At 34.2% G+C, this 24,969-nt stretch overlaps 1 protein-coding gene across 3 annotated transcripts in view; it reads left to right on the top strand.

Annotated features, from left to right (window-relative positions):
• ARHGAP20 (Rho GTPase activating protein 20) overlaps positions 1 to 24,969 on the top strand; it is a 143,963-nt gene that overhangs the window by 4,479 nt on the left and 114,515 nt on the right. For all 3 annotated transcript variants that reach the window (XM_021671115.2, XM_021671116.2, XM_021671117.2), the window contains exon 2: positions 14,748 to 14,830. In XM_021671115.2, coding sequence (XP_021526790.2) covers positions 14,748 to 14,830 — 83 coding nt within the window. The remainder of the gene's footprint in view (positions 1 to 14,747; positions 14,831 to 24,969) is intronic.

The following is a 24,969-nucleotide window of genomic DNA, read 5'->3' as shown; positions in this document are numbered from 1 at the left end:
TTTAAATGTAGCAGCTGCTGTTGTAAACGTTATTCTGCCTTTTCTTTCTAATTCTCTGGGTCCAAATCTGTTTATAACACCTCTTGGTAGAACACCCCCGAGGGCTAACTTGGACTATGTTTGTGTCCTATACTGGGGCATGAATTAAACATCTTAGTGAGTAAGCTTTAGTTTTACTCTTCAATGCTGAGAAAAATATTATGCCCATAGTTAAACTAGTATCCTACTCAATTATTCTCTGGCATTACTCATAAAATAAATTGTATGAAATTAGATACATGAGATTGTTTTGGTGAGGAAGATCCTGGAATTATAAAAATAAGATTACATTAATCAGGAATGGCCTCTGTTGTCCCTCATGTGACCTCTGAACTTCTGATTGGACTTTGTTTCTTTGTCTGTATAATGGAGTAATAACCCATATACTGCACATCTCACAAAGTTAGTTTTTATGGGTCATGAAAGGTAAATGAAAACACTTCTCTGCAGCCATAAAAAACGATGAGTTCGTGTCCTTTGTAGGGACATGAATGAACCTGGAAACCATCATTCTCAGCAAACTGACACAAGAACAGAAAATCAAACACTGCATGTTCTCACTCATAGGCTGGTGTTGAACAATTAGAACACATGGACACAGGGAGGGGAGCATCACACACTGGAGTCTGTTGGGGGGACTAGGGGAGGGACAGCAGGGGGTAGGGAGTTGGGGAGGGATAACCTGGGGAGGAATGCCAGATATAGGTGATGGGGATGGAGGCAGCAAACCACATTGCCATGTATGTACCTATGCAACAATCCTGCATGTTATTCACATGTATCCCAGAACCTAAAGTGCAATAAAATATATATATTTTTTTTAAAAAAAAGGAAAACACTTCCCAAAAAATTCAGGAGTTGTTAGTATATCTTACCATGTAAGAGTAGGTGTAAAGCAACAAAAGGAGTTTGAGTTTTAAAATTTAACATCAGAACATGTAGATGCATATGAATGTATACCATCCTTTAAAGAAGTCATCACTGGAAGCCATAAATATCAAAGATCACGAGGCAGGAACTTGAATAAAAATACAAAGGTTAGCTATAACTTATGGAAGAGTAAAGAAAATTTAAAAACCTCTTTAAGTGAATGCTAAATTGTATTTAAAACACATCAATTATATGAGGTAGGTATTAATTTTTTCCTAAAGAAGGAACTGAACTATGTCAAGGCTATAGTGTAGTAAGTGGCAAAACTGGAATTTGAACCCAGTTCTTCCAAGTCCATTTATCTTTTCAAAGAGACTATTGCTGCATTTGTTATTGTTTGTAACATAAGATACAGTGTAGAGTAGGTTTGAATTATACATAATCAGCTAAGAAAAGTATAGTCGAGTGGCTTTTCTCAATTGAAAAAAGATTATACATTCTTTGGAGAGTGCTGTTTCTACCCTCTCTGTCTACTTATGTTCACTGCTGCCATTAGGTAAATATTTGGTAAACATTGACTTATAGTGATAATCAATGACACAATCACTGGTCTAATTACTTTGGTGATTTTTATACCTTGGTGTCTGACATTTTCAGATGTTTTGTACAGGCAGATGTATTTCAAGGGCTTTTAGCCAGGCATGATCTCTATGCTGGTACCTCAGCCTTGCTTGCTATTGGAAAGCATGGCATATTCTCCAGACAAACTCAGAAGAGTATATTTCAAAGTTATGTGTGGGTGCACTGAATCCTAAGCCTCAGATGATTCCACTATGGAAAATCATGTGGAAATCCAGTTAAAACTCTCTCAACTCAGTTAACTTTTATATCACAAATCTTGAGTCTGGGGGAAAAAACTTTTGTGTTCATAGTTATTCTTACTTAAAAATTTGAATACAATAGGGCATTTTACCACGGCAGAAGAAAAATGAATTTCTGTGACTCTAAAGTTCATAGACTAGAATATGGTTTTATGAAAAAAAGTTAAGGATATTCTTCTTATACATGTATAAAAAGTAATTATCAATTTTAAAGATTGAGTCCCTTAAGTTAAAATTGGCAGTTGTAATTCATAGACTGAAAGTTCACAAGTCACCGATACCTAAATAGTTAGTACAGTTGTTGCTTTTAGTTCTAAAGTGAAGCTTGTCATGAAGCAATTTATCATCCTCTGTGCCTTCAGCATTCTCTCAGGTTATGATCTGGTGAAAGGGCTACAGGGCAAAAGGTGGGACATGTTCAGTAGATGGGGGAGAAGTGAGAAAACTGATGGTACCTACAGAAGTAAAATCCTTTCCAATCAATAACTTAGATGTCTGAATTCTTTCACAATTCTTATTTTTCCACCCAGGACTTGGTGGCTATTCTTTTCAAGGTAAAGGCATGTTATGTCTTATAGGACCATATACAACTTAACAAAAATAAGTAATTGTAAAACTTGCCTTCCTAGAAGGTGTCTGTAGCTGAAAATATACTAGATTTCAACTTAAATTGCCACTAAAATATAAGTATCACAAAAATAGGGATATAATATCCAAGTTGTATGTGTGTACATAACACTTGTATACTCATAATATGCACAGTGCTTTGAAGAAATATGTAATGTTTTTTTTATTAGGATTCAGTGGAGCTTCATACCCCTCATGTCTTCAGAGCATTTGATAAAAACCTTTAAAGTAAACGTTCATTGAAGGAAAAGTTTGCTCTCTCATTCTGTTGGTACTTCAAGTGTTTAGGATCACAGGGATTCTAGAGGTCCTGATGTGTGTGGAAAGCCTGCAGACAGAATGCTCAATTTGGCAGTGGCAACTATAGCAGTTTTCTGAAGCAAACTAGGATAGGCTTGATTTTTAGCTTTTGTTTAAGGAGACTCTGTCACAATGTAGGAGGCTGGAAAGGGAGCAGAGATGATTGCCTTTGGTCAGCCATCAATAATGAGGCTTGCTGACAATACAGCCCAGTTTATTTTCTATTTTGTTTCAGTCTTATTTTCTTTACCTAGGACAAGTTTATGTTAGAAACATCTAACTGATGGCAGAAATAGCCTCATCAGCACTGTAGGTCAGTGGTGTGCTGAGAGCAGCCTTGACCTAATTTTGACAGACACCTGTCACATGACACAACTGAAATGTAAAACTTGTTTTTGGATGTCTGGTCTCTTGTGTGTGGACTCTGAAAATGGAACATATGTGTGCCCGCATCATCTCACATATCAAAGATCTGGAAAACGCAGCTGCTCTGTGGCCTTTTGCTTTCCTTATTTACCTGAGTCCTAATTTACACCTAGGAGAGTGTTTTCATTTCCTCTTCTATCTCTCTTTTGAACCTCAGTTTTAACAGTAGCCATAACCAGATAACACTGTGTCTGAATTTAGATAGACATGGATCTGCTTTTTATTCTTACTTGATATAGTCTGTTTTTTACCATTATGGTTTTAGGATTTGATCATAGTACTTTTCCTCTCTGCATTGAGGACAATGAGGGGCTACTGTAAGGCAGAGCTTCCCAACTGTTGCAGATGTGACAGGCAAATTTAGCCCCTTGGCCTTCAGGCAAGTGGATGGATACTGGCGAGCCAGGGTGCCCCTTTGTTTGTCATAGTGTGTTAAGGTTGTACAAATAACATCATTTTGTATGGACCATTATGTGAAAAATGTAGTGGAGCCCTGCCCTATAAGAGACTATTAGGCAGAAAACTGATGATTGATTCTACCTACTCCAGGTTGCTACTTAGAGATTACTGTGATCAAAGGTTGAAACTGGAAACTTTGCCAAAGGAAAAAAATCCAACCAACTTGAAGGCCTATAGCGATGCTCCAGAATCCTGCATATGTGGGAATGGAGGCAAAGAAACAAAGAATAATTTATAAGGGAAATTCTAATATCTTTATATTTATTTATGTACAGCACTTAAGCACTTTAAAGTTTATTGTGTATCTGTTACATTATCATAGTGCTTTTCATTTCAGAAGACTTTCATATATATGTATATATGTGTGTATATATGTATATATATATATGTATGTGTGTGTATATATATATTATTTGTGGTGAGTAGGGCAGGTATTATGTCCATTTTAGAGAAAATCTAAGAAATTAATTGGTAGGACTAAGGTCCATAATTAAGGTCCAATGTCTCCTAGTCTAGTGCCCATTCTTCTGCATTACATAGATTATCACATTTATTGTTGTGTTTCAAAGTGGTAATAGTCCTGTGGAAATAGGAAGGAGCTGAAAAGTAAAATCATTTCTTTCTTAACTTCAGAAAGGAACTTATATTCATTTACAGTAGTCTGTACTGTGATTACATTTATTTTATTTAAATGTTTCAACTGGTCTGGTTGGGATGATTTATAGGTAAATAGAAGATCATACTTATCACAGACCAAACTGACAATAGCAGGAAGCTTCAGCTTACCTAGTGGTCAAAACCTTGTTGTTACAGTAAGACCCAGAAGCAAGGTGCAAGGTTAAAAGTAATTCTCTTTTTCCTTTACAGAGCCAGTGCCTTTGAAGTATAAATTGTTCAGTGGCTTGGATATGTCTCCACAAGTAAATGCTATAGGCATGTAAGGAAGACCAGAAATAGTTTAATGCTCATTAAATTCCACAGACTAGCCACAAAAGAATTAGTAGTCAAGTTTGAATAAGTTAATTTGTAAATTGTATGACTTATTTTTTCTAGCTTTGAAAATTTAGAGCTCTATGAAAGCTTTCCCGGTTGCCTCTTTTTAATTCTATGCTTAAATGCTTGAAAGTGACTTCAACATCATTTCACTTGAATTCAACTGAAATGCTTGATTTTTTTTTTCCTCATAAAGTGACTGAAAGAAAACGAAGCATGAAAAATTGCAGTTCACCTTCAACTTTAATCATTCATCCTGTTCCTTCCTTTTGATATGCTTTATTTTTCTTTAATCTCTGTGAGAACTAATAATGACCAGATTCAAAGTGATATAGAGGCTCCAGAAATAGTACTATATGTCTTGGCTGTCATGAAATTAAAATTCCAGTCAGAGTCTACATACAGGTTTTTATATAAAAAGCATTTTCTGCATTGTTGAAAATAAAACAACAAAACTTTTTTCAGTTACCTGTTTACAACTTCATTTTTCTACATAGGCACACTTGAATTACCACCTTAAAATCTCAGATATAGGATATGTTAATTCATTCACTTAATACACAACTAATGAGAGTTTACTCTGTGAAAAACCTAAGGAGGACACCGGAGGAATAGGAGAGTAATGGTGGCAAATCACAATAGACAGGAAGTAAATAGGTGAGAAAAGATATGTCAAGAAAATGGAAAACAAAAGGGAGCAGAAGTAGCCATCCTCATATCAAATAGACTTTAAACCAACAAAAGTGAAAAAAAGGACAAATAAGAGCATTATATAATGAAATTTTCAATACAAGAAGATTTAACTATCTTAAATATATATATGCACCTAACACTGTAACACTCAGATTCATAAAACAAATACGACTACACCTAAGAAAACATAGATAGTAATACAGTAATAGTGGGGGACTTCAACAACCGCACTGATATCACTAGACAGATCATCAAGGCAGAATATCAACAAAGAAACTCTAGACTTAAACTGAACAGTAGACCAAACGGACCTAAAAACATTTACAGAACATTCTAGCCAACAACCACAGAATATACATTTTTCTCAGCTCTGCATGGAACATTCTCTTTTATTGACCATATACTTGACCATTAAAGAAGTCTCAATAAATTTTTTAAAAAATCAAAATCATATCAAGTATCTTCTCAGACTATAGTGGAGTAAAATTATAAATCAATACCAAGAAGAACTCTCATAACCACACACTACATGGAAACTAAACACCTTGCTCCTGAATGACCTTTGGGTAAACAATGAAATTAAGAAATCAAAAACAAATTTCAAAACAAATGAAAATAGAGACACAATGTGTCAAAACCTCAGGGATACAGCAAAAACAGAACTAAGAGGAAAGTTTATAGCTTTAAATACCTACATCAAAAAGATCTTAAATTTATAACTTAATGTCACACCTCAAGGAACTAGAAAAATAAGACCAGTTGGAACCCAAATCTAGCACAAAAAAGAAATAACAAAGATTAGAGCAGAAGTACATGAGATTGAGACCAAAAAAAATGACATGAAGGATCAATGAAACAAAACGTTGGTTATTTGAAAAGATAAACAAACATGACAGACTGCTGGCTAGATTAACCAAGAAAAAAAAGAAAATTCAAATAAGTACAAGCAGAAATGATAAAGGTGGCATTACAATTGATAACACAGAGATACAAAAGATCATCACAGACTACTATGAACACCTCTATGCATATCAACTAGAAAATCTAGAGCAGGTGGATAAATTCCTGGAAATATACAACCCTACAAGATGGAACCAACAAGAAATAGAAGTCCTGAACAGACCAATAATGAGTAATGAAATTGCATTAGTAATAAAAATTTTCTAACAATGACAACGAAAGCCCAGGACCAGACAGATTCACAACTGAATTTTATAAAACGTACAAAGAACTTGTACTAGATCTTACTGAAATTTCTAAAAAAATCAATGAGGAGAGATTCTTTCCTAAGTCACTCTATGAAACCAGTATCTCCATGATACCAAAATCAGAGAAGGATAAAACAGAAAAAGAAAACTATAGGCCAATATCCTTGATGAACATAGATGCAAAATCCCTCACAAAATACTAGCAAACCAAATCCAATAGCATATAAAGGAGATAGTTTATCATGATCAAGTGGGTTTTATTCCAGGGATGCAATGATGGTTCAGTATCTACAAATTAGTAAATGTGTTTTACCACATACACAGAACTAAAAACAAAAAGCATACTATCATCTTAATAGATACAGAAAAGGCATTCCATAAAATCAAACATCCTTCCTGATAAAAACCCTTAACAAAATAGGCTGATGAAAGAAATTGTAGATGGAATACATGGAAAAACATCCCATGCTCATGAATTGGAAGAATCAGTATCATTAAAATGACCATACTCTTCAAGGCAATCTACAGAGTCAATGCAATCTCTATCAACTTACCAATTTCATTTTTCACACAATTAGGAAAAAAATCCTAAAGTTCATATGGAACCAAAAAAAGAACCCAAATAGCCAAAACCACCCAAAGCGAAAAGAACAAATCCAGCGGCATCATATTGCCTGACTTCAAATTATAATGCAGGGCTATGGCAACTAAAACTGCATGATCCTGGTACAAAAATAGACATATAGAATAGAATAGAGAACCCAGACATAAAGTCATATACCTACAACCAACTTATCTTCAACAAAGTCAACAAAAATAAACAATGAGGAAAGGACATCCTATTCAATAAATTGTGCTGGGAAAATTGGCTAGCCATATGCAGAAGAATGAAACTAAACATTGCAGTGAGCTGAGATCATGCCACTGCACTCCAGCCTGGGCGACCGAATGAGACTCCATCTCAAAAAGGAAAAAAAAAAAAATTGGACAAATAGACAAATGGGATTTAATTAAACAGCTTCTGCAAAACAAAAGAAATAAGAGTAAACAGACAACCTATAGAATGGGAAAAAATATTCATAAATTATGCCCCTGACAAAGGACTAGTATCCAGAGCTTACAATAAACTGAAAGAACTCGACAATCTCCATTAAAGAAAGTTTAATGGAGAAACTTGTAAATCCAGAGCTTACAAGAAACTGAAAGAACAAAACAGCTCCGTTAAAAACTGGGCAAAGGACATGAACAGATATTTCTCAAAAAAAAAAATATAAGTGACCAAAAGCACATGAAAAAATGCTCAAAAATCACTAATCAGAGAAATGCTAATTAAAACCACAATAAGATATTATCTTGCACCCATCAGAATGGCCGTTACTAAAAAGTCCAAAAAACAACAGATGTTGGCATGGATGTGGAGAAAGGGAACACTTATACAATATTGATGGGAATGTAAATTAGTTCAACATCTATGGAAACAGTATGAAGATTTCTCAAAGAACTAAAATTAGAAATACCATTCAATCCTGCAATCCCACTATGGGTTATCTACCCAAAGGAAAAGAAATCATTATATTATAATGACACCTAAACAGAAAAAGATACCTGCATTTCTGTGTTCATTACAGTGCTACTCAACAATAGCAAAGTCATGGAGCCAACCCAAGTGCCCATCAACAGTTAACTGGATAAGTAAAATGTGGTACTTAGATACCGTGGAATACTATGCAGCCATAAAAAAGAATTAAATCATTTTCTTTGCAGCAACATTGGAGCCTAGAGGCCATTATCCTCAGTAAACTAACTCATAACAGACAATCAAATACCACATGTTCTCACTTATAAGTGGAATCTAACAGTGGATACAAATGAACATAAAGATGGAAATAATGAATACTGGAGACTTCAAAAGGGAGGACTCGAGTGGGAAGGTGGCAAGGGTTGAAAAACTACCTATCAGATATAATGTTCGCTATTTGGGTAATAGGTATGCTAGAAGCCCAATCCTCACCAGTACACCTTATACTGATGTAACAAACATGCACATGCACATGAATATAGAATTTTAAAAAAATTAATTAAAACAAGCAGGCAGGCAAATTCCTCGTATCTCTGAAGAACTCAAATGGAGAGCCACTGAAACTTTTTATACAAAAAAAAGTATTGGGTAAAAAAATAATTTTCCATTTTCATATACTTTAGATGATTGTTATAAGACAAAAATTATAACTTCTGGCTAAGGACCAGTTTGCTGGGCTAGAGCCCAGTGGTTTAGTAATTTGGTAGTTAGGTTTCTTTGTTATTAACCAAATCAATTTGCATACCATACAATTCACCCACTTAAAGTTATGTTCATTGACTTTTAGTGTAACTATAGAATTGTACATTCATCACCACAGTCAATTTTAGAATATTTTCATTGCCTCAGAAAGAAACACTGAACCCCCTTAGCTATCATTTCCCAATTCTCCTGTCTCCCCAAACTCTAGGCAAGCACAAGTCTACTTTAAGTCTCTATAGATTTCCTTATTCTGGGCAGTTTATATGAATGAAATCATACTATATGGTTTTTTTGTAATGATTTCTTTAAATTAGCACAATGTTTTCAAGGTTCACTTATGTTGTGGCATGTATCAGTACTTCATTTCTTTTTATTGCCAAGTAATATTTCATCATATAGGTACACCACATTTTGTTTAGCCATTCATCAGTTGATTGGCCGTGGTGTTGTTGCCACTTTTTTACTATTATGAATAATGCTGTTATGAGCAGTCATGGGCAAGTCTTTTTGAAGACATATGTTTTTATTTCTCTTGGATATGTACCTAGGAGCAGAATTGCAGGTTCATATGGTAACTCTATGTTTAACCATTTGAAGAACTGCCAAATTGTTTTCCAAAGTGTCTGTACCAGTTTTCATTCCCACCACCAGTATGTAAGAGTCCAGTCTCCAATCCTCACCGACACTTGTAATTATCTATCTTTTTTTGTTATACTCATCCTAATATGTGTGATGTGGTATTTAATTGTAATTTTGATTGGCAGTTCCCTGATGGCTAGTTATGTTGAACATTTTTTCATATGCTTATTGGCAATTTGTATATCTTCTTTGGAAGACTATATGCATATCCTTTGCCCATTTTAGTTGGGCAATTTACCTTGATTATTGAGTTGTAATTTTTTTATAATAGATACAAATCACTTGTCAGATACATGATTTGAAAACAAGTTTTCCCATTCTGTGGGTTGTCTTTTCACTTTCTTAATGAGGTCTTTTGAAGCATGGAAATTTTAAATCTTGACAATGTCTAGATTTTTTTCTTTTGTTGCTTGTACTTTTGGTGTCATATCTATTAAGAAGAATCCACTGCCTCACCCAAGATGACAAGATTATGCGTGTGTTTCCTTCTGAGATTCTTATAGTTTTTACTTTTAGGTCTTTGAGCTAATTTTTGTATATGGTCTGAGTAGGGGTACAACTTTATTCTTTTATATGTGGCTATCCAATTATCTCAGCATCATTTATTTGTTGATAAATGATTAACTTTATTGTCAGGCAGATGTTTACTATGTAGCTCAAAGTGGTAAGTGTCAACACTGTTCAAAAGGTGTAGTTTGAAGTGTATGGGTATACTCTTGCTGTCTAGTTCCATAGTAAATTCTTATATTTTTCTTAATGACACCATTCCAGCAGAGCCCCTTAAAGGTTTGTTTGTTTTCATGTGTGCACATTTAGGGTTGGTGGTATTTAGGGTTGGTGCATTTAGGGTTGGTGGAAAGAGTGAGTTTGTTAATTCACATAAAACCCTCATTTATAGAATGTATAGTTTGTACCAGGCATTATACCAGGATATGGGAAGGCAAAAAATATGCTTGCTACAGAGTAGAGTTTCAGTAAATAATTGAAGGAAGGGAGAACATTTGGGAAGAAGATATAGCCCTCGTTCTCTAGAAAGGGTCAGAAACATAAATATAATGTGAAATTCTACTACTGAGGCATCATATATGAAGTGAGTTAGGAACACAGGGAGTTGAATAAGTAATTAATCCATATATTTAAAATGACTTGAAGTGGAAAGCATCCTGAAGATTATTGGTTATTTTGCTGCCGTTTTCTGTTATTATTGAAATGTGAAAGAAAAAATGAATTACTGACATTTGGTTCTCATATTCAATTATGACCTCTATTCATTTACTTTTTGGCATAATAGGTTTTTTGACCTACAATACTGAATATAAATGCAGAGAAGACAGCATAGTGTCAAAGACCCATTGGAAGTAATAGCAAAAACAGAAATTACTTGTATACCAACATAATAATTTATCTCTAGTATTCATGTTATACTTCCTCATAAAGGGCTAGTTGTAAATAGACAACAGTTTTTAAAATTTAATTACTCTTTATTCCATTTTAGAACTTCTTCCATCCTCTTTCTCATTTTTTCCCATTTGGGAGATACAGAAATAGATAGATACTACTTCATATTTGTTTGTTTCTTAGATCACATAAAATTCTTAGTTTTTGAGGCTACTTGACACTAGGTAAGTGGTACAATATCAAGAAGCTCATTTCCAAAAGATTAATGCAATTAATTAATTGGGTATTTTTTGCCTAAATGTATAGTTTATCATTTCTTTAAAAGATGACCTTTTAAAAATATTCCACTTCACAGTGGTATCCACTATTTACGAGGTCATCTAGTTATAAACATCGAGTACAACAGAAAATATATGCCATATAATTGTTTTCTGTGAGGCAAAGAATTACAGTTATCCATGTCACAGAAACAAGTGTGAAATTGGTGCTAAGATAAGCATAACCTCAACCTGTCCTGATAAGTTTGTACTACTGTATATCTGCAAAAGAATCAATAGTTTCATTCTATTTTGATGTATTTCACATTGTTGTTATAAACAAGAAAATCTGAGTTTTCATTGCCTGAGAACAGATTCTTTAAAAGATCAGTGAATTTGTTTTGAAGTTACTATTGGCCCTTTGTTTGGTTACACTTTTGAGCAAAAGAAAGAGATCAGTGTATTGTGCATGAATTAATATCTAAATCTGTTAAGCCCTTGGTTATATTGGCTGTTTGTAAGACCTTTTATTACCTACTTAGAATGAATCCTGTGAATCCTACATGTATGGTTCATGTAATGTTTATTTCCTTGCATATGCATGGTAAATCTTTGGTGGACACATTTCTGATATGTGGGAATATCAGAAATAGAAGGAACCTAAGAGACAATGTGGTCCAAACTGTCTCATTTTGTGAGTAAGGAAATGGAGGCCCAGAGAAGTCTGAATTGTGTTGAATTGCATATCTCATTAATGATAGAGTAAGTCTGAGTACGAATAGAACCTGAAATGAAAATAAGCTACCTGCTGGTAGTTTGATTGCATTCTCTTCAATATAAACCAAACTGGATGAGGTGCTACACTCAGCATTTGACCCCTTATACATCTGACAATTTTACAACTCAGAAAATACAGTCTATTCACTATTATACAAATGATCTTCTACAGATTTCCATGAAAAACTCCCATTTCAAAAGCACTTTTTCAAGAGAAAATTTGTCACCCTTCTTTGATTATCCGTTCTCATGCTTAACACCTATCATTCCCAGAAATATTTCCTTACATCAGAAAGTTTCTTAACTTAAGGTTCATAAATCCCTAAGGAATCCATTTTATGGGGGTTCTGAACCTCTAAATTTGCATGCAAAATTTAGTTCACTTTTATAGATTTCTCAACAAACCGCTATCCAAGGTCAACCTGGATTTTCATTCTGTACTTCTCCCCATTTCTTTTCACTTCATCTTCCTTGGAAGATGCTTTCTTTCCCTCATATTATAGCTCTGCATTAATTTTGAGATGATTACTGTTTCTAAATAAAGAATCTTGGATCATTTTATCCTTTTTCATAGGCTCTTTTTCTTCATGTTTTAAATCATTTTATACTGTCTTTTGAACGCTTTACAAATTCTTCATAAACCTGAAAGCCAAGGAACTCAGAATTAGAAAGTATGTACTAATGAAGATCTAGTTTAGAATCTTGGATCTGCTGATAGTGATGTCAGAAGGTTAGAGAAAGCAGATGTAAAGCTCCTGAATGGCAGATCCTCAAGGTCAAAGCAGACAGAGGGTGTAACGGACTCACATAAAGCTTACAAGAGGGGGTACATTTAACAGTTCAAAGTAGTAAATTGGGCCTGTATTGGGAGTCAAGATAAAGAGTAAGGATCATTCTAGGCCTAAAGGTGAAACAGAACCCTGCAAAAAATCTGGAACATAGCTTGATGGATATGAACAAACTGCCACTTTTCTTTGTAAAATCAATCCAGTCTTTCAGTGTTGAGACTCTTCACATGAGGAAGTGCTGCTGTACCTTGCAAAACAAATGCTTATCTCCCAGTTTTCCTTTCTCCTTGTAACCTCTGCAGTCACACTAGCCTAAGGATGTTAGATTCCTGAGGGTTATGTTCCTAAGATGTGTGAGTAATGGAAACAGTGAGATGGGGTTTGCACGCTATAATATATAAACTAGGTTATTGAAATCCAGCGTTGGAAAGGATTAGACTTTTCTGGGAATCTGATGACAACTCTGGGCTATTTCCTTAGAATGAAGACATCAAATATACATCATGCAAAAAATTTGTATATAAGTAACCTGGCCTGAAATTGACATGTGATTAATAACTCCCGATTGAGATGTTTGATATTGTCTATTTTTAGCCCATTTGTTTCCTGTCCTTTATTAATTTTTAACCCATTTGTTTCCTGTCACTTTACATAATTATTTCAGCTGTTGTCTCAGCTGTGCTAAGGAGATTTGGGCCAATAGCTTCCACATGTGAGCCAAAAGATTAATGAGTGGAATAGCAACACTGAGGCCAGAGCAGACAAACACTGAGGCCAGAGCAGACAATAATTTGGAAGAGATCTCTAGGGGCATGGTGAATTTGTGGGATAAGAATGGTGCCACTATTCCTATGCTAGAAAGCTGCAAGCAGTTCCTTTATGAATTATATAATAGGATATCGGCACTGAGCTAGCTAGTTTTTTTTTTTGTTTTTTTTTTTCGAGACAGAGTTTCGCTCTTGTTACCCAGGCTGGAGTGCAATGGCGCAATCTCGGCTCACCGCAACCTCCGCCTCCTGGGTTCCGGCAATTCTCCTGTCTCAGCCTCCTGAGTAACTGGGATTACAGGCATGCGCCACCGTACCCAGCTATTTTTTTTGTATTTTTAGTAGAGACGGGGTTTCACCATGTTGACCAGGATGGTCTCAATCTCTTGATCTCGTGATCCACCCGCCTCGGCCTCCCAAAGTGCTGGGATTACCGGCGTGAGCCACCGCGCCCGGCCGCTAGTTAGTTTTATATGGTTCCCATTGGAGCAACATCCAATTCCCAAGCATGCCTGACCTAGGGGTAGTGTAGTGGGTAAGACCTCTGGCGAGGATACAGGGTAAGAGAGATAAAGGGTGAGAAGAATGGCTTTGATGATACAACCTGAACTTCACTCATGGCTGTTTGTGACCGTATGGTTAATTTTACTCATCTGCCTCTAGTGGCTGTATCTAGATGCATTAAATATATGACTAAATTTAGAGAGTAATTATCTGGATATTTCCAGTTAAATGAACCTCCTTTACTGCAATTTTAGGTCATTGGAACAGAGTACCTGAATTATCCAGTTTCTTATATTTTTATACCACCTAGAAAAGATTTTTTTTCTTTAAAGTTACAGTTTTTAAAAAGTCTGTTTGGAAGAAGGGATTTCCAAGTGTGTAAATATTTATGTAAAACTCTAGTCTCTGTGCTTTTGCTTTAACTGTTTTTCCCTCTACTTGTCTTTCCTCGAAGTCAAATTTGCCTATGAAATACAGTATTATCTAACCTGATGACATTTTGGAATATAAATGAGATAATCTATGTCCAGCCTTTAGCATAGAGCTGGACACATAATGGTTGTGATGGTGTTTCTCCCAAATATTCTGGTAAATATTTAACCTCTTTATTCTCTGACCACAAAAAACATATTGTTTTTACCGCTTTTTGACTCTTATTGTCCTGTTTTTTTTTCACTATCCTAACTTAGATGTTATAGTTTTATCTCTGTAATGAAATTGTAGGCTCCCTGATACACAAAAATAGGCGATACAAAACTTGTTAAATTGGAATGAAAAAAAATCTAAATTGTCTTGCTTTACAGGCCATGTGGTCTTCATTTTGGTTTGTTTCATCAACAGAAAATGAAAACACTAGCAGAAAGGAGGAGGAGCGCTCCGTCTCTTATCCTGGATAAAGCCCTACAAAAACGGCCTACTACCAGGTAAGCGCAAAGCTTTGTATTACACATTGGAACTTTATATTAGATGAAGAGTTTTTCATATCACATATTCTTTAATGTGTAGAAATTATTTGTTATCACCACCAGAATTCTGTTTAAGAGTAGAAAATACAACTTTTGTTCTGAGGTTATTTAATAGGGCCCATTATTTATAGGAATCGTAAAGCCTGTTAGAGCTGGTGTATACGTTCAGTTGCTTTAAAACTGATTCAAAAGTGAATTTCACCCCAAAAAGTATACAAATTTGCAAGTTCAACATCTTCTCAAAGTTTACTTATAAAATAGAAATCAGAATACTGAAAAATGAATGTTTTGCACAAAACTTTGAATATTTTTAAGCAACACAAAGTGATTCCTGTACATGGATAAGGCAGTTTTTCTTACCAGTTTTAGATTTGAAGGAAGACAACCCTATTAAGACTATTTTTTTAATGGAATATTGATTTCTTTTAGGCATTATTGGTTAGTGAAATTCAAAGTGGGAAAATAAGCTAAATATGTTAACAGAGTCATTTCACCAATGGAGGCTAATTACTATTTCAGTGGATATTGAAATAGCCATTTTTTTCCCCCAGAACAGGAGCGAAAGCTTTTTTAAAAGATTTAGAACAGGAAGGAAAGGAAGGAAAGTACAACTTAAAAAAGGGCCAGGTAGGAGACTTGAGAAAACAAGCGTGCAGCTTGACTTCTTGACTAGGGGTTTTTATATGATGGCGTACTTGTGGGATCTCATTGGGAAGCCTGCTCATCAGTTTCAGGTGTTTTCTATCTATTAGGAGACTGCCTTTCCCTGGCGCCAGCTGTGACCGATTATTACTTTAGCGAAATGGTTAACAACCACCTGACCATCAACTGATGGTCACCCAGCCCTCCTGGTGTGTGTTGCAGGGAGGCCTCTCCTGCCCTGCTTATACCTGACTAGCTACCTACTATAACATTTCAATAAATATTTTAAGAATCTTTCATAATGTGTTGAAATTGAATAACTATTCATTTATTTATTTATTAATTTTTAAATGGCATTTTAACTCATAAGAGTTTTTATGTTCAAAGGAATGTTATGATTTTTCTCTAAGCTATGAATCCTTTTAGGTAAAGTGAAGGCTTCACCAACTTTATTTAAAGGGATGATATATCTATAATTATGACATTTCTTCAAATTATGCTAATTTAATATAAAATCTATATGAAAGTATGGAAGTTTTTCAGTATTAAAAGTAAGTTATATATCCAAATCCCAACAAGTGAAATGTATCAAAATACTCCAGTCACTTTCTTTCAAGCACTTAGCAAGTTCTCAGACTCAGTAGTTTTTCTCACCTAACCCCAGAAGACATACACTTTAGTCGTTGGGTTAATCAGGAAACATAAACTTCTTTTAATAGATGCCTAATCAAAATTTAACTAGGAAGCCATTCTTCCAAATAAAAATACAGTAATATATTTCAATGTCATATATAAATGACTTTTGTATTGTTTGCATCAGTGTATCTTTGCTTTAGTGTGGATAAAAGAGATGGTTATATTTTCACAGTTTAACACTGATTATCTAGAAACCTCAAGGCAGAGTATTTTTTTAGGGGAGGTGGATAGAGGAAACAGAATTAGTATATCTGTCTTTAATTCTCTACTATAGATGTAAACATAAATTTATTGTCAGTTTTTTTTAACAAATACACAGTTTTAGATAAAATTTTTTATTGGAAGTTGTGGGTATGAAGTGTGCTAAGGTTTTCCAGTTAAAAGTAGTCCTTATATCATAGAAGCTTTAGCTTGAGATCAGGGACCAGTGATCATCTTCCCCTACTCTTACCCCAGGGTGAGAATCTGTAATAAGTATACATGCAGATACTGAAAGTTCATATAGACCAGTTGTTCACAGTGCAGGCGAGGTGATACTAACCTCTAGGGAAAACACTTTAGAATTTTGTGGAACATTTATGTTTGCTCAGTAATTTAGTGGCAGCAGCCCGGGATGCAAGGCCTCATGTAAAGCATAGAACATCCTGCATAGAGAAGAATTGTGGGTTCCTGCGTAGCTTTTGAAAGTCCCCTGTAGAGCATATGTGTGAAGGGGGAGAAAAACCTGTATATAATTATCTGTGCCTGTAACCTAACTATATTGTATATAAGCACAAAGTATTTTTTTTTAACTTTATGGAAAATGAATTGCCATGTTGGTTTTATTTTCTCTTTTCTTTTCTTTCTTTCATTTTTTTTTTTTTTTTTAAGGAGTAGAATTAGATAAGATCCAAAGAGATGAGTCAGAAAAGCTAAGGGAAGAGAGGCTTTGAAGAAAGAAGAGGTGATCAGAATGTCAGTGAAGAAGTGGAATAGAGCTTATTTTTTATGAAAAAAAAGAAAGAAAGAGAAAGGGGGAGAGAGAACAAGAGTCTTGCTCTATTGCCCAGGCTAGAATACAATCTAAAAATAGGTATTAAAAACCTCTTTTATGCCGATAATTGTGCTTAACAGCAGAGACAGGAAGGAATAAGGGAAGAAAATAACAAACAGCCAACCAATATTTCATTTAAATCTGTGAAATGCTATGCAAATGCTGAGGAGTGATTTACTTCCAATTATGTGGTCACTTTCAAAATAGGTATAATGTGATACTAAAAAAAAAATGTATGTTCTGTGGACCTGGGGTGAAAAATTCTATAAATGTTCACTGAGTTTACTTATTTGTATAAAAAGCACAAAGTATTTTTATACATATCAGTAAACACTAAATTTTTCAGAAATGTAGCTACCTTGTACATCAAGAGCTAATTCTACTTTGTATTTTTTGGAACCATTTCTAAAAACCAATGGGCTATATTTCATTTTTCTGCACTTGTTACATGAAATGGTTTCTTATCTGACTTCTCTTAAATTTTAATGTATCTATTGTAACTAGTTGTAAGCATTTGACTACTGAATTGTCTTTAGTATAATCATGCCTGAGCATGTACTTATTGAAATACATACTTTATTATGAACTACTTTCATTTTTTTATGTTACTGTTAGAGTATTGTATTATTTCTGACTTTTTAAAAATACCTGTGAATTCCATTTTAGGATATAAAAAGAGGAATTGGAATATATATATATAGACTTCTGTGTAACAAAGGGTCATTAGGTTTAATAGAATCAAGAACTACTGATACAGATGAAGTGCCATGCTAGGGAATATGCTAACACTTACCTGACTCACTGAAAAATGCCAATTCTTATTGTTTTAAGTTGATAGCCAATATAATAATATACAACAATGCCTTTCCCCCACACTGCCTCCCTATCACTTCTTCAAGAATTGGTGCTTACCTTCGATTCAGATTCAAATTCTTAGCTTAGTAGTAGCAAAATAGGATGAATTTTGTGTCCAAATAACTATAAGAAAAAAAAGTTTGTTTGGCTGGACATGGGGGCACATACCTGTAACCCAAGCCCTTTGGGATGCCAAGGTGGGAGGATCACTTGAGCTTAGGCAACATAGCAAGACCCTGTCTCTGTAAAATTAAATTAAATTAAATTAACAACAAAAGAGAAGTAGTCCCAGCTACTTGGAAGGCTGAGATGGGAGGATCACTTAAGCCCAGGAGTTGGAAGCTGCAGAGAGCTATGATCATGCCACTGCACTCAGACCTTGTCCGTGTATGTATATATATATGTTTTAATCTTCAGTTAATTTCCTGGAAGTTTCTCTAGGTCAGTAATTAGGGTGCTAGGGAATGGGACTTTCACGTCTCTCATAATCTCATAAAGATGAGATTATGCTTTTATTTTGTGTAGCTTGTGGTGCTTGTACTCTGAAGGTGTGCAAAATATTTATAAGCAATACAGTCTCAGGATTGGAAAGAACCTGAAAGGGTCCTCTAGTTTAGTAATTTCTAAGCTTTTCTAATTCAGTATTCTACAGTGGGATCCAGACATCGGCATATTTTTCAAATCCATAGTTAATTCTATGCACTCTTTTTAAGAATTATAGTAGGAACACTTAAGAGTTATCATCTTTATAGATTTTTAAGTACACAATATTAATAGTGTTATCTATAGGATTCTAATGAATGCTTGGTAAAGGATCACCATGACATGATATAAAAGAATGCTTTTGTGTTTATTTGCTTATATAAAAGGAATACTGAGAATTTTAAGGAAGTATTTACAATTGACAAAAGTAACACATATTTCTTATAAAAGAAAACAATATGGACATGTATAAAACGAAAAGTAAGTAAAGTCCCTACTCCATCCCCAGGGGTAACTACTATTAATCATTTGTATATCCTTTTAAATTCTTGTCTATTTAGAAGTGATTCTGAGTTTTGTTTTCCCTCGTGTTTAAATTCTCACTTAAACATAGATGTATTAGTTCTTTTCAAGTCTCGCAGTTTTTAAAAAAAAAAAACTTGGAGATCAAATCCTGTTTGAATTTGAAGAATTCAAGAAAGTCTTTGAATGTTGTCCACTTTATAATGTATGTTCCTGAAAAGTTATATAAATCAGATTTTATGAATTATTAATGAACTTGCTATTTTAAATAAATCCTATAGTTAAAACTTAAATAAATTTTATAGTATAAAACTGAATAGCAGTATTCAGTTATGTACTTCTACCTTTTTCCAAATTTTTGCAAATAGAATTTTGCTTTTCTATCTATTATACTCCAGAAATATGAGAAATTTCTGAAGTCCAAGATTATAACACATCTATTTCAAGTACTACTTTATACAGCAAAGTTCTGATGCCCTTCTCCCCAAATCATTTCTATCTCTTGAATTGTAACATGGGAACTAGACTACTAAAGATTTGTGGGCAATGTTTTATTTATTGACATTTTATATTTTTTCAATTATATCCATATTTGATTTTGGCATTGCTGTAGAACCTTACTATTTTTACTGTTGTCCCATAGTTGTTACTTAGTAATTAATCACTTGTAGATGATAAAGCTTGTATCTAAATCTGCAGGAAATTTAAAAGAATCCTTTTTTAAAAATAATGAAAATAATGAACAAGAGCTGGATTAAAAGAGGAAGAAAGATTTAGATTAACTGATGAGTCAACTGTATTTATGTGTAATACCTTATCTCCAGTGTTCTTTGGTGAACCCATAGAGTACATAAAGAGAGGTAGTTCACAGATTTTAACATTTTTTAAAATGTGGCACCATTCAGATCTGCTGGAGGTGGTTTCTCTAAGTAATTATTATATTAGGAAATGTGACAGATATCTTTCATACTAAGAAGGTTAGAGGTTTGCTAAGGTGAGTGGTTGCCTGGCTGCTCTCAACTACTTTAACTCTGACACAATAGTTTTCAGTTCTGTGTTTAAAGATGAGCTGACATTGTGTCATAATCATCCTTTTGTTAAGGTAAGATTCTGAGCACATGTGTTAAAGGGCTTAGTTTTCTTAAAAATAAAATGAAAGTGTTGAAATATATTATTTGTTAAACTTCTTCCAATTTTATGGTCATAGAATTATTTGTTGAATACAACAAAAGATTTCCCTGAAAACTGTGTATTTTCCAATATGATCTTAATTTCATTGTTTAATATAATTTTTTGGTGATAAAAGCCTCAACTTCATTTTTTAAATTCTAGATTCAGGGGGTACATGTGCAGGTTTCTTACATGGGTATATGGCTAGGGTTTGAGCTTCTATTGAACCCATCACACAAACAGTGAACATAGTACCCAGTAGTAGTTTTTCAAGCCTTGCCCCCTACTTTCCTTTCTTCTTTTGGAGTCCCCAGTGTTATTTGTTTTCATGTTTCTGTCCATGTGTTCCCATTGTTTAACTCCCACTTCTATGTGAGAACATACAGTATTGAGTTTTCTGTTTCTGTGTTAATTTACTTAGAATTATGGCCTCCAGCTGCGTACCTGTTGCTACAAAGGACATGATTTCATCCTTCATCCTTTTTTATGTCTGCATAGTATTCGATGGTGTGTATATATAGCACAATTTCTTTATCTAGTCCACTGTTGATGGACACTTAGGTTGATTCCATGATTTTGCTATTATAAATAATGCTGCGATAAACATAAAAGTGCAGATGTCTTTTTGATAAAACTGTTTTTTCCTTTGTTTAGATATCCAGTAATGGAATTGCTGGGATGGATGGTATTTCTATTTTTAGTTCTTTGAAAATTTACCATACTATTTTTCACAGGGGTTGAACTAATTTACATTTTTCAGAAAAATACCACTCAGGTGCTAAGAAATTAAAGTATGTTAATATGTACCAAGAATATAATGTCTAGATAATCAATATGAACATTGTTTTAATTTACCCAGCTGTATTTTTTCTATTTTTAAGAAAAATTTTTGAATAGTTTCTGAATACTGTTACTTTAAAAGTTCACTAATATGATAAAATCAACCTGTTAGCAGATAAACAGAAGCAAAAACAAAAGACTTCTGTATACTCTGAATTCTAATGTTTGCAGTTTTCTAAACACATCATATTCTGTAGCCTTCTCTCAAATGTCAGTTCCTTCAAGAACGCCTCTAACTCTTCATAAATAACATTCATGCTCCTATAACACACTTGATATCTTTTTTATATATGAATATTAGACATTTATTGTTCACAGTTCTGAAGCTGGCAAGTCCAAGGTCAAGGCACTGGCAGGTTTCATGACTGGTGAAGGCTGACCAGATATGGTATCTCTTACTGTGTCCTCACATGATGGAAGAGGCAAACAGCTCCCTTTTATTTCTTTTATAAGGGAGCTAATTCTCTTCATAAGGGCTCTGTCCTCATGACTTAATCACCTGCAAAAGGCCTCACCTCTTAATATTATCACATTGGTAACTAAGTTGCAACATATGAACCTGGGAGGGAATTGTATAGTCAAAAATCTATAAAGATGATAGCTTTCATTCAGATCATAACAACCAGTTACTCCAAGCTTCAGTTTCCTCATCTGTAAAATAGGAGTCATAATAGTACCTTTTTTAAAAAATTGGCACATAATAATTGTACATATTTATGGGGCACAGTGTGGTGACCACCCTTTTATATCTTTTAATCATAGTACTCAATCACACTGCATTGGAATCTCCTTATATGCATGTTTGCTTTAGTGTCCTAGCACACATTTATTAATAAAACAATACCTTGTACATACTTACTGTTCAGTTATTATTTGTTGGATGAATTAGTGAATAAATTCATGTCTCCATTTGCAAACCAAAAGAGGAATAAGTTAGCACAGTAGTTTCTGACTTGCCATAGTTCCTTTAAGTAGCAAATGTATAAGACACTTTATGTTTTCATTGTGTATCATTAGTGTTAGTGAAAATGATTCTTAGTTATTTTTAGGAAGTAATTTCATGCAGCAAAATACAAGAGCTCATGTGTATGATCTAGAAATCTCATATATATTGGCATTCTTATGCTATTTCTTCATTGTTTAGGAATGAATTCAAGTCATACAAACTTTTCCTTCAGAAATGTATTGTTTTGATATGGTGAGCAGACCACCTTGTAGAAATTGCACAAAAATTTATCCACTTTCGTTTGGGTAACTACCTGTTACCACTTTTAAGTTGATACTCACCTATCTCCAGCTCCACCTCCAAGTTAATTTATTGTGTTTGGGCTGTTTGTAAGACTTCATGTTTACTTTTAAAATCTCTACTGAGAGGAGGGAAAGACAACATGAGGGAAGAATTGTGGTACAGGAGAAAGTGCTTGGTGTTTGGTTGCATTTAAATGCTGGCACTTCATCCTGATTATCTGTGTGACCTTGGATAAATTACTTAATCTCTGAGTCTCAGTATTTTCCTCTGTAAAATATGGGTCATAATGCTTATATCATAGAACATAAAATGAGGAAATAAGTAAAAATGCTTAGAATATTAACTTAGTTATTATTAGTTCCTGTCTTCTCTTTCTTTATGTATATAATATATATATAATTTTTAAGACTCAAGCCTTCTGGCTCATCTATTAATGTCAAGCTTGTTAATAAAAAGTGCCTACTTTATCATCACAGCCTTGTATAACTAGAAGTGAATCATTGATCCTGGCTCATTATGTAGCAGAAATTGAGTCAAAAACTTCCTCTATGTCACACAGCTGATTAATGTCAGAGGTAGAACCAGAATCCAGGTGTCTGGTCTTAAAGGAATATGATACAGTGCCTAAGTGCATAGACTCTGAAACCATCTTGCCAGGTCTGAATCCTGGCACTTCCCCTTACTAACTGTGTGTGATCTTTGGTAAGTTTTTAAACCAGAGATAATAATAATACCTACCTCATAGAATTTTTGAGGAGAACTACGTGAGTCTTACATATGTAAAGTTCTTAAAGTAGCCTCTAGTACATAGTCAGTGCTACACATGTATGTAAGCTATTTATTATTGTTAGTAGTAGTAGCAGTAGTAACAGCAGCAGAAGTACACGTTCTCATAGACTCTTTGAAGAAATTAAAAAGATAAAAGTTGGAGAATCTAGAAGCCTACTAGAGTCTAATATTAAATTCATTTTAGCAAGACAATTATATTTCCAGCTCTGGCCTAAAAGCAGGATTAACTCAGAATATTTTGTATTTATTCTTGGTAGACCCTGAAAGCTTTTGAGTTCTCCCTATGTAGAGGTTTTCAGTATGCCTAGAATGACTCTGGGAAATGAGAGTTTGAACCATGGAGGATTGACCTGCTTTGCTCAGCCACTTAAGATGAAGAGGCTCTAGGAGGTTTGTGTGTGCCAAAGCTGTGCAAGATTAGATGCATACAGAATTGGCTGGTTTAAGGTACAGATAATAGAATGAAGGAACCCAGTCAGAAGGCATTTGTAACTAGGTAAGCAGCCATTTGCTAACTGGCTTCCACTTCTTTGGGTCTATTCACTGCTATTGTGCATGACCACACACCACCATGCTTACATTGTCCTACTCTGACTATCCCCGATTGTGTTCTACAAATTCCTCATTATTCCGCTTCCTTTTTCCTCTGTCATGTTAGAATCATAACTTTCGTATTAGCCTAAAGTAGATAATAGCTTATCATACTTTCAAATGAAGGAAGTATATTTATACTCGAGTGGTTTATTGACTATTGTAGTAATATCTACTTTCATAACAGAATGAAAAACTCCCTTTATCTATGAGAGTTTAATGTGAACCTTCCAGATATAGTAATAGGAATGAACTCAGCAACATCATAAAGGCCACTCTCATGCTAAGACTCTAAGGTAGTTGTGATAATGATTGACATCACTTAAAGTAAAAATTAAAAGAGAGGTTACTAGACTTTTTGGAATTTTGTAAACTTTCTATACCTAGATATGGTTTCTTGGTATAAGACTTTTAAATAAACTTTTGAACATCAGAGGAATTTTTAAAAATCTTTAAGACCATTTCAAAATTCCAATAAACTATACTGACATGTTATTTTAGAAAAATTCTGTTCCAAACACTGTTCCATGTGCTATCTTGCATTACATGCCAGTTACCTCTACATAAGATCCATCCCTACAGTTTTGTACAATATATTGTGAGGTATTTAATTGAGAGATCCATGAATGATCCCAGGTATGTGATGAAAACACCAAATAGAAAGTTAATACATGAAAATTGCCAGTAGCCTGCAAAACCCCTTTTTTTTCTTTGCAAGGAACATTTTTCAATGTTGTAAAAATTCAGATATGAAAGAAAGAGACAGCAATTGCTTTATACAGTGGCAAAGTTGACAAACTTTTTACCAAAATGAAACTTATTACTTTGTTAGACAAAAGGGTTCCAGACCCATATATTGCTTTATTCTTTTCAAACTACTTTCCATAGTCTTTAAAAAGCAATCAAATACATCTGTTTCTGGTGCAGTGTGCTAATTTTCTTGTGGCATGATTCTGGAAGGAAATCTTTAGGAGATTAATTTTAGTCTCTCCACATTCTACTGGGCTTAGATGGGGTCAAATTAATTTATTTTTGTAGCTACAGAACAGCACATCCATTTAATTTCTTAATTCTAAGTTTAGCTTAATTTGCTAATTGCAGTTATGATTCAATTTTATCTTTCATTTTGGTACCAGAAAAGCAGTACCTCATTAGTGCATGTTTATTTGTCCTTTCTCACCCCTGTTCATATGGGTAACAGTCTGTCCTGTGACATCCTTACTGTAT

Source organism: Aotus nancymaae, unplaced genomic scaffold (assembly GCF_030222135.1).
Source record: "Aotus nancymaae isolate 86718 unplaced genomic scaffold, 86718_ANA_hifiasm-v0.15.2.pri h1tg000012l, whole genome shotgun sequence".
NCBI lineage: Eukaryota > Metazoa > Chordata > Mammalia > Primates > Aotidae > Aotus > Aotus nancymaae.
This window is presented reverse-complemented; position numbering and strand designations above follow the sequence as displayed.